Below are 15,441 nucleotides of genomic sequence, written 5' to 3'. Positions count from 1 at the left end.
GGTCTATTTGAACCCCTAACATTCTGTGGTATCAGTTCACCCAGGATAGCAGACACTGAGCTGCTTTTACCTTTTTCTGTAACCAAATACATAGCCTTATGACCCAAAGTAAGTTCACATCTAAGTAGCTTTTCTTTGACAGCTCCTAACTGGGCCTTTATAAAACCCCCAAATGGTCAATCAGCTCACACAATTGGATTTGTAAGCTCGAAGAGTGTACCTGGAGCTTCATGTACTACAGCAGATTTGTTTGGTTTTAGTTCTGATTCCAGCATTATTGTATAATTTAGAGTAACTTAGAGTAACTCTGATACTCTAAGACTACTGAATGCTAACCCAATGTTTCCAACAGAGATCATGATGTAGAAAATTAACCAAAGAAACAGATCTGTGGCTTGCTTCTGCTGTCACTGACAGAATCAAGAGGCTGAAGAACTTGAATATGACGCTAACTGAAATGTTAAATTCCATTATAAACCAAAAGAGATGATAGAAGAAGCCAGCTGCGTCAGGGGAGGTTTAGGCTGGAGGTTAGGAGGAAGTTTTACACAGAGAGAGTGATTGCCCACTGGAATGGGCTGCCTGAGGAGGTGGTGGGGTCGCCGTCGCTGGGGGTGTTCAGGGTGAGGCTTGACAGGATGCTTGGTTGTATGGTTTAGTTGATTAGGTGGTGTCGGATGATAGGTTGGACATGATGATCTCGAAGGTCTCTTCCAACCTGGTTAATTCTATTCTATTCTATGTATAACAAAAGGAGAAATGATCTTTCCTGATACATGACTAGTTGACAGTAGGCTGAACATGAGCCTGCAGTGTGCCCAGGTGGCCAAGAAGGCCAATGGCATCCTGGCCTGTATCAGAAACAGTGTGACCAGCAGGAGCACGGAGGTCATTCTCCCTCGAACACCGCACTGGTTAGGCACACCTTGTGTCCTGTGTCCAGTTCTGGGCCCCTCAGTTTAGGAAAGATGTTGAGTTGCTGGAATGTGTCCAGAGAAGGGCAACAAAGCTGGGGAGGGGTTTGGAGCACAGGCCTGTGAGGAGAGGCTGAGGGAGCTGGGGTTGCTTAGCCTGGAGAAGAGGAGACTTGATGGGGTGCTTGGTGCCATGGTTTAGTTGATTAGATGGAGCTGGATGATAGGTTAGACTTGATGATCTTGAAGGTCTCTTCCAACCTGGTTTACTCTATTCTATAAGAATATTCAGCTAGATACCAGTTCTCAATAGCTAAGGGCTTTATTTTAGAAGGAAAACAGTTTAATGAATTTGCTTTCCAGTGTAACCTTATTTCTTAATAAGATAATTTTAATGTTCTAGTAGCAGTGTATTAAAAAATAATGAAGGAGTAAATAAATTGCAGTTCAGACTCCCATAAATATTATCATTCTGTTTTCAACTACTCATCAATAAATTAAAACACTACGGAACTTCACAGTACCAGTGTATAATCCTTTACTAATACGTGAAAGAGGGCATAGCATGGAAGATCTAGGAACTATGCTAGAAGAAATTACATGAAAGCACAAAACATTCTACAGGTTACCATTCTGTCCCTGTACTCAGCACTGGTTAGGCCACACCTTGAGTCCTGTGTCCAGTTCTGGGCCCCCCATTTTAGGAAAGATGTTGAGTTGATGGAATGTGTCCAGAGAAGGGCAACTAAACTGGTGAGGGGTCTGGAGCACAGCCCTGTGAGGAGAGGCTGAGGGAGCTGGGGTTGCTTAGCCTGGAGAAGGGGAGGCTCAGGGGAGACCTTCTTGCTGTCTACAACTACCTGAAAGGAGGATGTAGCCAGGTGGGGGTTGGTCTCTTCTCCCAGGCAACCAGCACCAGAACAAGAGGACACAGCCTCAAGCTGTACCAGGGGAGGTTTGGGCTGGATGTTAGGAAGAAATTCTTCCCAGAAAAAGAGATTGGCCATTGGAATGTGCTGCCCAGGGAGGTGGTGTAGTCACCATCACTGGAGGTGTTAAGGAAGAGCCTGGATGAGGCACTTGGTGACATGGTTTAGTTGATTAGATGGTGTTGGGTGATAGGTTGGACTCGATGATCTCTAAGGTCTTTTCCAACCTGGTTAATTCTATTCTATTCTATTCTACTTTCCTACCCACATCTATACTGTGTTATCCACTATTATTAAACAACTAACTACCTGTTTGTATCAACCAGCATGAGTTCAGAGCCTTTCAACTTTTACTTATTTTTCCTACTTCATGAATCCTCATGGAGGGATTCCCCACCTTCAGCAACTTCTTTGCAGGAGTGATTGTTAAAACAGCAGAGGTATGAAAACACACAAAGCAGAAAGCTAGTGCTGGCAATTCCTTTTATTGTGACAAATATATTGTAGCCTAAAGCTACCTTAAAACCATAGAATTGTTAGGGTTGGAAAGGATCTCAAGGATCATCCAGTTTCAATCCCGTTGCCATGGGCAGGGGCACATCACACTACATTAGGTTGCTCACAGCCACATCCAACCTGGCTGCAAAAACCTCTAGGGATGAGGCTGCCACCACCTCCCTGGGCAACCTTTTCCAGTGTCTCACCACCTTCATGGGGAAGAACTTCTTCAAATCTGAATCTACCCATTTCTATCTTTTATCCATTCCCCCTAGTCCTATCATTACCTGTCACCCTAAAAAGTCAATTTCCAAACATCCCCACTGTTATGCTGGATGCTTCTTCCTGTGTGCCATCCCTACACTGTGTGTGGGACATCAAAATGACCACGGGAAATGAGATCTTCACACAACCAAACAATGTGCAATGTGTTTGCTCTCCGGAAAGACAGACTTCCTCCAAAAGACTCCACTGTGTACTCTGTGGGTGGGTTTGCTATTGCTGGTTTTGTTTTTTTTTTTGTCATTAGTGTTCAGGGTTTTTTTAAAGTGTGAACTTATTTCTGAAACTTCTCAGCAAGAGGAAGATCTTTTTTTAGGAGGCATTGCCAAAACAATTTTCAGACACGGTGAACAAAACATTACAACAACATTAAAACTGCAAATCTGGTGAGTAGAATAGAATAAAATATAATTAAGCAGGTTGGAAAAGACCTTCAAGATCATCAAGTCCAACTTAACACTGAAACACCATCTAATCAACTAAACCATGGCACCAAGTGCAGCACATTCCAATGGGCAACTACTCTTTCTATGAAGAACTTCTTCCTAACATTCAGCTTAAACCTCTCTGGCACAGCTTGGACACTCTGTCCTCTTGTTCTGGTGCTGGTTGCCTGGGAGAAGAGACCAACCCCCACCTGGCTACAACCTCCCTTCAGGTAGTTGTAGAGAGCAATAAGGTCTCCCTTGAGCCTCCTCCAGGCTAAGCAACCCCAGCTCCCTCAGCATCTCCTCATAGGGCTGTGCTCCAGACCGCTCCCCAGCTTTGTTGCCCTTCTCTGGACACATTCCAGCAACTCAACATCCTTCCTAAACTGAGAGGCCCAGAACTGGACACAGGACTCAAGGTGTGGCCTAACCAGTGCTGAGCACAGGGGCAGAATGACCTTCCTGCTCCTGCTGGCCACACTATTCCTGATCCAGTCCAGGATGCCCTTGGCCTTCGTGGCCACCTGGGCACGCTGCAGGCTCATGTTCAGCCTACTATCAACCAGTACCCCCAGGTCCCTTTCTGCCTGGCCATTCTCCAGACACTCAGGAGTAACTGAGTTTCGTAAATCCACTGTATTTATATTTTTATGCATTTTTTTATACTTTATACATATTTTTATCCATATTTGTATTCATATTTGTATACTTGATTCATATTTTCACCCACCTTCTGTAGCAAACTGCTCGAGATGTTTTAAGGTGATTTCTTTGTATTTTGAGGTTTCAGCAAGACGGTCATAAATTACAGTATCCTACAAAAGAAAGAAAATGAACTCAGAACAATTATATATAAGAAGAAAAAAGAGGTGGTGGGGTTTTTTGTGTGTAGACAATACAAATCATGTGGATAATGGCAAAAAAACCCCATGCCACTGTTATGATTTATTTCTGAATCGTAAATGCACACAAGTAATTTTATTTCAGAAGAAGGAATAAAGAACATTCCAGACCCTCAGATTCTCTGCAGTCTCCTTCTCTGGAGACTTTCAAGTCCAACCTGGATGTATTCCTGTGTGGCCTACCCTGGGTGATCTTGCTTTGGCAATGGGGTTGGACTTGATGATCTCTGGAGGTCCCATCCAACCCCTAATGTTCTATGAATTTATGCTTTCTAAAGTCTGTTTCTCCCTTACATTTTCTTGCTGTTATTTCCCTTCATTTTGAAAAGTGCTGCATCTTCCTTTGACTTGCCCTATGCATTCCTTGGATCTATTTCTTCCTCTTCAATATTAACCCTGCTAGTGTTTCTCAAGTGCCATCCTTAGGCTTTTGTAGCCAGCTAGATATATAGAATATTAACAACTGCTTCTCTCTCAACTTGAGAAAACACCGAATGGGCATTTACATTCCATCAACTTCAGTTTTTTAAACCATTTGGGGACTGGATTTGCATTTTTCTCCCTCTCAAATGTGATTTAAGATACAGAGCAAGAGATAATGAGCAACACTGCCATTTCTGGATACAGTATGATTAAGATAACTTCCCATAGATCCTGTTTTCAGGGAAATTGATTTCTGGCATAACATTAATGGTAGGTTAAAATTCCTATCTTGTCCCTTACAGTAGATTACCAATTCTAGCCAGTGATTCATGCTGAACTACTCCATGCAGTTAGTAACTAATAGATGAAACCATACATTCATCCACTTCCTTGAGGTACAGAATGAAGCAGTTAATAAGAAGCTTAAAGATATTAGTGCACTACAAACAACAGGTCTGCCACACCTTCATAGGATGTTAGTAAAAAGAGATATTAACTACTTCATCACATTAAGGCACCATTGAGCCACACTGATGATCATTGAGCCACAAGGATGCTGAAGGGAATGGACCATCTCCCTTATGAGGAAACACTGAGGGGGCTGGGGCTCTTGAGCTTGGGGGAGACTGTAGGTGACCTCACTCATGTTTATAAAGATGTGAAGGGCAGTGTCAGTAGGATGAAGCCAAGCTCTGCTCAGTGATGTCCAAGGGGCAATGGGTGCAAGCTGGGGCAGAGGAAGTTCCATGTGAATATAAGGAAAAACTTTTTCTCTGTGAGAGTGACAGAGCCCTGGAGAAGGCTGCTCAGGGAGGCTGTGGAATCTCCTTCTCTGGAGACTTTCAGAATCTGCCTAGATGCATTCCTGTGTGCCCTGCTCTAGGTGATCCTGCTCTGGCAGGGGGGTTGGACTCGATCTTTTGAGGTCACTTCCAACCCCTAACATTGTGTGATTAAACAGCTGCATAGTAAAACAATGCAAACTGAAAAGGGCATTAACATTCCTTCCCCCCATATTTTCAATGCTGTGCCTGCAGTTCTAACAAAGTTTTGCTTTCACATTTGTATTAGTAGCACACATTCTCTGAGGCAGAGGAAACAGAATAAAAACTCACAGCTCCTTTGCAGTAGAGTCTTAACTTTCCTGATGGTGTGCGAACTATCACTGACATTCTCTTCCTAGTGCTGAAAGAGAAAGAAATAACCTAAATAAGGTGCTTTGGAAGTACAATTACCAATACTTTATTAAAAAAAAAGCCAACACCAAAACAACACCTGTATCTTATATAAAACAGAGGAAAAGGAGAGTTATCTATTTCTATTTATCTTCTCAGGTGACTGGGATGGAGAAAATGGTTTTACTGTCACATAATTCCAGGGCATGCTGGTTTTCTGTAGGCCTTTTTTCCCATAAAGGTAAATCTGACAATTTTCACCTTCATCATCACTGGAGGTGTTTATGAAGAGACTGGATGGGGTGCTTGGTGCCATGGTTTAGTTGATTAGATAGTGTTGGGTGATAGGTTGGACTTGATGATCTCAAAGGTCTCTTCCAACCTGGTCTATTCTATTCTATTCTATTCTATTCTATTCTATTCTATTCTATTCTATTCTATCATGAAAAAGCATCTTAAAGCACAAAGCATTTGTGATCAAAGCCATAAAGATGAAGTGTACCATAGACTCTTAAAGCTTTTTCCTCCCTTCCCAGGCAAGCAGTCTCTTGCATACTGTATTGTGCTGCAGTCCTTTCACTGTCATTCCAGAGTTTCATTCACCATCCATGCTAAGAACTGGAAAGAGGCTCCCTTGAACTACTTTCTGACTCTCAGTCATTAAATAAGCACTTTTTTCTTTTTGTCCTCATGACTGAGGTAGGAATTGGAGGAAAGCCTGAAGAAGACTCTCACTCTGCTTTCTGCCACTTTCTCTCTTCCCTTTGAGGTCCTCCGAGAAGCATACTTCAGAGCTAAGATCATGTCCAGTCAAAACATGCACTTACACCACAACTCTTTCAAGCTTCAACTTTTCAATTAAATCCACAGAAACTACTCAGGGAAGAAAGCAGGTTGAATTCACAGTAAAATACACAAAAGAGATGGAAGTAAACGGCCCTTTAGCAATTTCAGTTCCTGTTGGAACTGGATTTCATTTATACATCATCCAAATATCATTATTGTATGAACAGTTCCAGAAGTTCTGAGTGCCACAGGAAGCATCCTGTAAGTGGAATGTATGGAGATAGGTGGAAGCAAGAATTTTACAGTTACTGGCAAAACAACTGATTGAATAATATGTTTAAGAAAATATTTTCCTATTCCACTTGTGTGTGCTCTTTGCTACAAGTACAGATATCTGAAGAGTAATATTAAATGATGTAATTACTATGAATATTATGCAAGAGAGCAGAAAAAGGCATTAACTGCTGCAATTCTTTCTCCAGTTCATCTCTAATCCAAAAACCCTCAGATAAGCAGAATACCAAAACCCATTAGGCAGTGTCCAGGTGGGGTCTGCTTAGAATAGAATAGAATAGAATAGAATAGAATAGAACAGAATAGAATAGAATAAATGTCCAACCCATCACCCAACACCATCTAATCAACTAACCCATGGCACCAAGCACCCTATCAAGTCTCCTCCTAAACACCTCCAATGATGGCGACTCCACCACCTCCCCAGGCAGCCCATCCCAATGGGCAATCACTCTCTCTATGAAGAACTTTGTCTGTTATCAACTTTGCACATACATACAGGTAACTAACTGATTTTAGGTATACTTCTCCACCAGTGATAATTTCGTAGCAACGTGTGGTATGTGGAAGTATGTACTTGCTGCTACTATCAATTGCTGCTACTATTAAAATGTGTGTGCTTTATTAGTTACGAGTACACTCACTTTACTAGTGGTCATTTGTAATACTCTGTAATAAACTAAGAAAGTAAAGCCTATGTGTCCTTGTGTGCTGAGGAATTGTGCAAAGCCATTGCCATCACATCTGTATAACTGCATCCAGCTCTGGAGTACTCAATATAGGAAGGACATGGACCTGATGGAGCAGGTCCAGAGGAGGGCCACCAGAATGATCAGGGGGTTGGAGCACCTCTGCTACAAGGATAGGTTGAGGGAGCTGGGATTGTTCTGCCTGGAGAAGAGAAGGCTCCAGGAAGACCTAATAGCAGCCTGCCAGTACCTGAAGGGGACCTCCAAGAAGGATGGAAAGAGACTGTTTACTAAGGCCTGGAATGATAGGACAAGGGGCAATGGCTTCAAAATGGAGAAGGGCAGATTTAGATTGGATGTCAGGAACAGGTTCTTTACCATCAGGGTAGTAGAACACTGGAACAGGCTGCCCAGGGAGGTAGCTGAGGCCCCATCCTTGGAGATACGCAAGGTGAGGCTCAACAGAGTATCCTGATCAAGTGAGGATGCTCCTGCTTATTGCAGAGGATATTGGACTGGATGACCTTTGGAGGTCCCTCCCAACCCAGACCATTCTGTGATTCCGTACATCCACAGGCTGCGTGTACTTGGGATTGTGATGAGGAGGCAGAATAGCTGCAATTCCCAAGGAGTTGCCATGGGATTACAGATGGGCAGAAACATCTCAGAGGGACAAAAATATCTCTCTCAGTCACAAGATTTGCCATTTCCAGGCTTGAGGGGCCCTTATCACTTTCAAATCTGTCTCAGGTGAAAGCCAGAATTTTCTTCACACCATCACAGGAAGCAACACTGCTACAGAGGTTTTGGTGCCTCCTCTGTCAGCTGCCCATTCTTCTTCTACATTTAGAAGTATCAGCCTTCAGTTGCAAAACAGAATCAGTGTTTCTGAATGATGGGGAGGAGATAAGGTCTCAGAAGCTCTAGAAAGAGGCCTTCTGTTTGCCCAGTACAAGAGCCAAAGCAACATGAATTAGTCATACAACTGCTCAGACAGGGAAACAGCCAAGCTAGTGCTGTATTTCAGGTAAATACATTGGCATCCTAAATCAGAACTGTTCAGGTTTTAGACAAGAAGCTTTACTCTGTAACTGTCACAGACGGTTTCTGCTTGAGTGTTGGAAGTGTGCCCCAGGGATAAAGATGAAAAGTAGACATTAAAGTCAATAGATGGTACACACTCCAGATATTGAGATATTATTGCTACCACTCAATACTTGCCAGTGAAATTAATTCTGGTGCTAAAAATTCAATTCATTCCTTTCAGAAAACAAGCAGATACAAGTCAATACCTCATTCAGCAGCACTGCTGGTAACGACACGTTGATGCAAAGACTGATGTGCAATTTGTGCACTGATAGCAGACATGGCTTATGCTGAGTGAAACAAACCATCACATGCTCAAGCTCATGGTCATCTTTGCAGTTGGGACCAGGTGGAAAGGCAATGCACACAGTCAGCACAGGGATGACAGTAAGCAAGAGGGTTCTGCTTCTGGATTGTTAACTGATATAGTGCCTTGCCTTCCTCTGCCTCATAGGCACACACCCTAGGAGTTGGTTTTGGGTCCCAAGAGACAGCTGTGGTTTTTTTGTGGTTTGTACTCAGCTCTGGTCAGTCCACACCTCGAGTATTGTGTCCAGTTTTAGGCACCTCAACACAAGAGAGATGTGGAGGTGCTGCAGCCAGTGCAGAGGAGGGCAAGGAAGCTGGGGAAGGGCCTGGAGAATAAATCTTATGAGGAGCAACTGAGGGAGCTGGGGCTGGTTAGTTTGGAAAAGAGGGCTGAGGGGAGACTTCCTTCTCTCTCGAACTATCTGAAAGGATGCTGTGGAGAGGCTGGTGCTGGTCTCTTCTCTTGGGTAATTAGTGCTAGAACAAGAGGGAATGGCCTCAAGCTGCAGCAGGGTAGGTTTAGACTGGATCTTAGGAAAAAAAAATTCCCAGCAAGAGTGGTCAGGGATCAGAATGTGCTGCCCAGGGAGGTAATTGAGTCTCCAGCCCTTGATGTATTTAATGCTCATTTAGATGTGGTGCTTGGGGATATGGTTTAGGGCTGAACTTTGTGGACTAGGATTATCAGTTGGACTTGGTGTTCCTGAGGGTCTTTTCCAGCCTGAATGTTTCTGTGATTCTGTGATTCTGTTTGTTGCAGTTCCAGTGACAGAACACAAGAATGGGTACAACATGGCAGAATTCCTGAACCCTGAACAGCAGAGGGTCTGAACAACTCTCCACTTCCTTGAGTTTAGGGCACCACAGCAGCTGTGGCATCTGAGTGTTAGCACAAGTCATCAAGATACTATTTGATCTTTTAAGAAAAACTGTCAGCGGTGTGCCCAGGTGGCCAAGAAGGCCAATGGCAGCCCAGCCTGCATCAAGAATAGTGTGGCCAGAAGGAGCAGGGAAGTCATTGTGCCCCTGTATTCAGCACTGGTTAGGCCACACCTAGGGTCCTGTGTCCAGTTCTGGGCCCCTCAATTTGAGAAGGACATTGAGACTCTTGAAGGTGTCCAGAGAAGGGCAATGAGGCTGGTGAGAGGCCTTGAGCACAGCCCTATGAGGAGATGCTGAGGGAGCTGGGGTTGCTTAGCCTGGAGAAGAGGAGGCTCAGGGGAGACCTTATTGCTGTCTACAACTACCTGAAGGGAGGTTGTAGCCAGGTGGGGGTTGGTCTCTTCTTCCAGGCAATCAGCACCAGAACAAGAGGACACAGTCTCAAGCTGTGCCAGGGGAAGTTTAGGGACAAGGTGAGGAAAAAGTTCTTCCAGAGAGAGTTGTTAACCATTGGAATATGCTGCCCTGGGAGGTGGTGGAGTCACCATCCCTGGAGGTGTTCAAGGGTGATAGGTTGGACTTGATGATCTTTGACGTCTTTTCCAACCTTATTGATTCTATGATTCTGTGATTCTATGATTAGCAGTTGCTTTATGTATGCTCACCTGCCAGTTATACTGAGAGCTATGAAAAAACTATTATTAACATATTGCACTATATCTATAATCACTGTCAAGATAAAATGCCATACAAGACAACTCTACCAAGCACTCCTACAACTTCTGCTTCTGCAATATACTTCTCGGACAGACTGCTCTAGCATGTGTTGGCACTGTTGCACTCTCCTTGTAGGAGGAGTATTACCTGGCTTGTTGTGGAAGGTGGTAGTGCACTGTTTTTTTTTTCCTGGGAAAAACCTGGAACACCTAGAAACTCTTAAATCTGTAGTTTAATCTCTACATATTGCTCCTCTGAAGGTACATGCTCCTACCCAAACGAGTGGTGTTATGTTCTGGTGCCAAAATTTCTCCTGCTGTGGATCAAGGGTGACCTCTAGTGCTTCCAGCATGTCAGTTCCAAGCAAAACTAAAGCAAAAAATCTCCTTTCTCCATAAAGTATCACTGCAACACGGGGATGTTGCAGAATAAGAACAAAACCAGCTATAAAAATGGAATGTTTAGTAAAGTTGGGCGATTGCTGTCCACCAGAAAAACTTAATCCTCCAGAGGTGAAGATTTAAAAGCAATTCTCCTTTCTCCATAAAGTATCACTGTCTAAATTAAAATTTCAGACTGTCACCTAAGTTTTAAAACATCTATGAAATCAAGACAAGGATCCAACCGCCAAACCAATGCAGGAATCCTTCACTACTACTCCATGGATGCAGTATAAACTTCCGCAGGTGCCAAACTAAGAACAGATTTTGTGCTGTGTACTTGCTATAACCTTGCAGAAGAGAAAGTGAAAGAAGTGCCTACAGACAAATTGAACTGTGGCATACAGCTGAAAAATGTCAAGTGTGTCCTCTACAATACACAAACTCAACATTAGCTGCAAGTAGTCATTAAAAAATAATGCAACAGAAAGTGAAGTTCAGAGTTTTGAATGTGATTTGTTTTTTCCTGCGGTGATTCTCCTTTTCTGTTTCACATTATTGAGCACTACTCTTGCAATTACAAGCAACTATTACTTTCTTTTCACCCCATCTACATATACAACTTCAGCCTGCCTCTCTAGTAGTGCTTTGGATGCTTATTTTTTTGGTCTTTCTTTGCTTCTTTAGCTAAGCTCAAGGGAAACATAAAAGGACAGGAAGGAAAACAACAATCGCTTTCCGCAGGCACAATTAGAAACAATCACTCCTGGACAAAAAATAGAGCTTCCTCTACATGCAAATCCCTTCCCCATCCTGTGCCAAAGTCAGCAAAGGGCCCACATGAACACCTAGAACACAGACTCCATACATGGACAAAATATAAACAAATTTACATAATAAGTGAAACTACATCCAGATTTTCTTATGGGTACCATCATAAGCCCTACAAGGAGAGGCTGAGGGAGCTGGGGTTGCTTAGCCTGGAGAAGAGGAGGTTCAGGGGAGACCTTCTTGCTCTCTACAACTACCTGAAGGGAGGTTGTAGCCAGGAGGGGGTTGGTCTCTTCTCCCACGCAACCAGCAACAGAACAAGAGGACACAGTCTCAAGCTGCACCAGGGGAGGTTTAGGCTGGATGTTAGGAAGGAGTTCTTCCCAGAAAGAGAGCTTGGCCATTGGAATGTGCTGCCCAGGGAGGTGGTGGAGTCACCATCACTGGAGGTGTTTAGGGAAAGACTGAATGGGGCATGTGGTGCCATGGTTTAGTTGATTAGATGGTGTTGGGTGATAGACTGGACTTGATGATCTCAAAGGTCTTTTTCAAGCTGGTTAATTCTGTATTCTGTAAGTTAAGTACTTTCCTATACTGTCCTCTCATGTCACTTTTTGAAGTTTTGAGACAAAGGCTTTTTTTCAGTCTTTGTGCAAAAGTGAAAGATATTAGCCAAAAATGAGGCAACAGGAAAAAAAATGCCTCTGAAAATGTTTTACAATAAAATTAGAAGTGTGATCTTGATCAACTGAACTGCTTTGCCTGTACTATGATCACATACAGGAAGGATCTGGAGGTGCTACAATGTGTCCAGAGAAAGGCCACGAGGACGAGCAGAGGGCTGGAACTGCTCTCCTATGAGGACAGACTGAGGGAGTTGGGGCTGTTCAGTCTGGAGAAGAGAAGGCTCCCAGGAGACCTAATTGTGGCCTTCCAGTATCTGAAGGGGGCTACAAGAAAGCTGGGGAGGGAGTTTTGAGGGTGTCAGGGAGTGACAGGACTTGGGGGAATAGAAAAAAAACATAGAACTGGGTAGATTCAGGTTGGATGTCAGGAAGAAGTTCTTCCCCATGAGGGTGGTGAGACTCTGGAACAGGTTGCCCAGGGAGGTGGTGGAAACCTCATCCCTGGAGTTTTTAAGGCCAGGCTGGATGTGGCTCTGAGCAAACTGCTGTATTGTGAGGTGTCCCTGCCCATGGCAGGGGGGTTGGATCTGGATGATCCTTGAGGTTCCTTCCATCCATAACAATTCTATGGTTCTATGCCACCTGCATAGTTTGCCTGTACAAATATAAAACATGAAAACTTTTTTACCCAGAAGAGAAATGAATGAATTATTTTCACAAAAAAGTGCACAACATGTTGTTTACCTTGTAAATTCCAGGACATTTAGCAGTTCATATCTCTCTTCCTGTCCCAGCTGAAGAATTCAAACAAGCAAACAAACAAAATCAGTGAAAAATAATGCAAAAATGCCCCAACTCCAACATTGCATTTAAAAATTTATCATGAAGCTTAGAAATTCTTCAATACAGCAAGAAAAAAAAAATTCACAGAAAGTGTGGTCAGGGATTGGAATGTGCTGCCCAGGGAGGTGGTGGAGTCCCCAAGCCTGGATGTGTTTAAAGGTGGTTTGGATGTGGTGCTTGGGGCTATCGTTTAGGGGTGAACATTGCAGAGTAGGGTTAATGGTTGGACTTGGTGATCCTGAGGGTCTTTTCCAACCTGAATGTTTCTGTGATTCTGTGAAGAGTATATACAGCAAATGATAGTGTTATTTCAATGTACTTACAGTCTCTATGATTACTGAGTCAGGTGTCCTCCCAGTGAATACAAAACGAAGATGCCTGGCTGCTCTGACCAATGCTCCTTCATCTGCAATAAGTCAATTAGTTATTTTGCAGGGGTACCAGACAGCAACTGTTAAGTTTAGCCCATTGATTTAATGGACACAGTCCAAGCTCTTCTAATTTTGACTTCCTTTCTCCTTTAAGGATATTTCAGATTGAATGTGGGGCTGGAAAGAACTCTGTTTCTCCTGATGAAACGGATAAAATGAGTTTATAACTCAGAGAAAATAAGTCCCCAAAGGAACAAGAACATCTTCTTCAAAGCATCTAGACAGCCACCTTTCTCAGTGGGGCACTGGACAAGGTACATTTATTTCCGTGCAAGCTCTGTTTTACAAGAGAGGAGTGATAAGCCATTCCTGTAAATTATAGGTAACTTCAATGCCTACATTCAGGAAACAGTTCAAGCAGCAACCCAGTCTCCCATAAGCATCAGTTCTCTCCAAATGGCTCAGGGTGTCAGAATGAAACTTGCTCACAATGCCCAATAAAACATTGCCATGGCTCAGTTACCTTTATTTATGGCTCTGCCTTTGCCCTTGTATTCTTATTGCTGAAGGACAGAATATAGACATAGCCTCTGAGGAGCTGGGGCAGACAGGGAAGATGAAAACTGGAGATTCTGTGCTCTGTGTGACTTCTTCCATCATAACTTGTTACAATACATTTGCTCAGCTCTGCTGAGCATATTTTAATCATTTTGCCTTGCTTCTTAATTTCCTGAGTTCAAAAATTGTCTGTGAACCACAGCAGGCTTGAACCAGACCCTTTGCACTCTAATCTTTTCTCACTCTCTAGTAGAACTTATCACAACTTTTATCCCATTAACAGCATTTCTTTTTCACATTTTATTACAGGCACAGCCTTTGTTCTGCATCACTACCATGGTTACCAAGTACAGAAGAGGTTCACAAGCAAGGACATCAATCTGTCTCCTGGTTTGATTTCTATTTGCATTCGAGCAGCTCCTTCAGGCTTCCAGCAATCTGACAACACCTTAGGAATGCTGTGTGGCTAATCAACCTTCCCCCTTCTACAATCCACAGCACATCCATATGTATTTTCTGAAGCAAATTAGAAAAGTCTAAATATTTTTTTCCTGACAAAACTGCTTTTAACTGACATCTCAGGGGAGACCTTATTGCTGTCTACAACTCCCTGAAGGGAGGTTGTAGCCAGGTGGGGGTTGGTCTCTACTCTTGGGCAACCAGCACCAGAACAAGAGGACACAGTCTCAAGCTGCACCAGGGGAGGCTTAGGCTGGATGTTAGGAAGAAATTCTTCACAGAAAGAGAGACTGGCCATTGGAATGTGCCATTGGAGGTGGTGGAGTCACCATCCCTGGAGGTGTTAAGGAAGAGACTGGATGGGGTGCTTGGTGCCATGGTTTAGTTGATTAGATGGTGTTGGGTGATAGGTTGGACTTGATGATCTCCAAGTTCTTTTCCAACCTGGTTAATTCTATTCTATTCTATTTGGTTCTTTTTTTGAGGGATATGTTTGCTTTTTTGTTTAAATTTTGCATGAGACTTCAAAAAACCAACAATCTTTGAATAAAATTTGCTTATTGAGTTGATAAAAGCCTGTAAGCTCACTGAAGTATTTGATTCTCACCTGGAGATGCTGCCTGATATATAATTTTATCACCTTCTCTCTCTGGAACTGCAGTATGACACACTGCCATCATTGTCAAAAACTCACATATTATAGGTGCAGTTGGCTAAGGAAAGAAAAAAGTCAGAGCATGATTAATCATTTGAGCAGTAACTAACTGAAAAGTAACCATATTGACAAATGTTAGTCAAGAAAAAGTTAATGGAAGGTTTTTCCTCACTTCTTTAGAAACTAGCAACAACTAAATAAAAGATGCATTACCTGCGCCATGCTTTCAGCATTCAGAATAGCTTTTTGCTGCTGTACTTTGGCACCAGATGTATAGAAAAAATTAAGTGGCATTTGCTACCATAACAATCAAAAGTACATAACCAGAAACATAGAATAACTCATATAAGTATTTTATACAGAAGGTAAGTCTGAATGAGTTGCACTTTATTCACTGAAGTCTCTTTGATTGTTGTTGTTTTCAGTAGAAATGTTCCTTTTTGTCTAATATTTTATCTGACAAC

At 42.9% G+C, this 15,441-nt stretch overlaps 1 protein-coding gene across 3 annotated transcripts in view; it reads right to left on the bottom strand.

Moving 5' to 3' along the window:
- Positions 1–15,441, bottom strand: part of ATP8A1 (ATPase phospholipid transporting 8A1) — a 143,343-nt gene that overhangs the window by 67,867 nt on the left and 60,035 nt on the right. For all 3 annotated transcript variants that reach the window (XM_054163693.1, XM_054163686.1, XM_054163696.1), the window contains 5 exons: positions 14,930–15,035; positions 13,258–13,340; positions 12,836–12,885; positions 5,492–5,561; positions 3,782–3,866 (listed from right to left, as the gene is read on the bottom strand). In XM_054163693.1, the coding sequence (XP_054019668.1) occupies positions 3,782–3,866; positions 5,492–5,561; positions 12,836–12,885; positions 13,258–13,340; positions 14,930–15,035 (394 nt within the window). The remainder of the gene's footprint in view (positions 1–3,781; positions 3,867–5,491; positions 5,562–12,835; positions 12,886–13,257; positions 13,341–14,929; positions 15,036–15,441) is intronic.

This window comes from Dryobates pubescens, chromosome 1 (genome assembly GCF_014839835.1).
Source record: "Dryobates pubescens isolate bDryPub1 chromosome 1, bDryPub1.pri, whole genome shotgun sequence".
NCBI classification, from domain to species: Eukaryota; Metazoa; Chordata; class Aves; order Piciformes; family Picidae; genus Dryobates; species Dryobates pubescens.
Note: the sequence above shows the minus strand (reverse complement) of the source record. Positions and strands in the feature narration are given on the sequence as shown.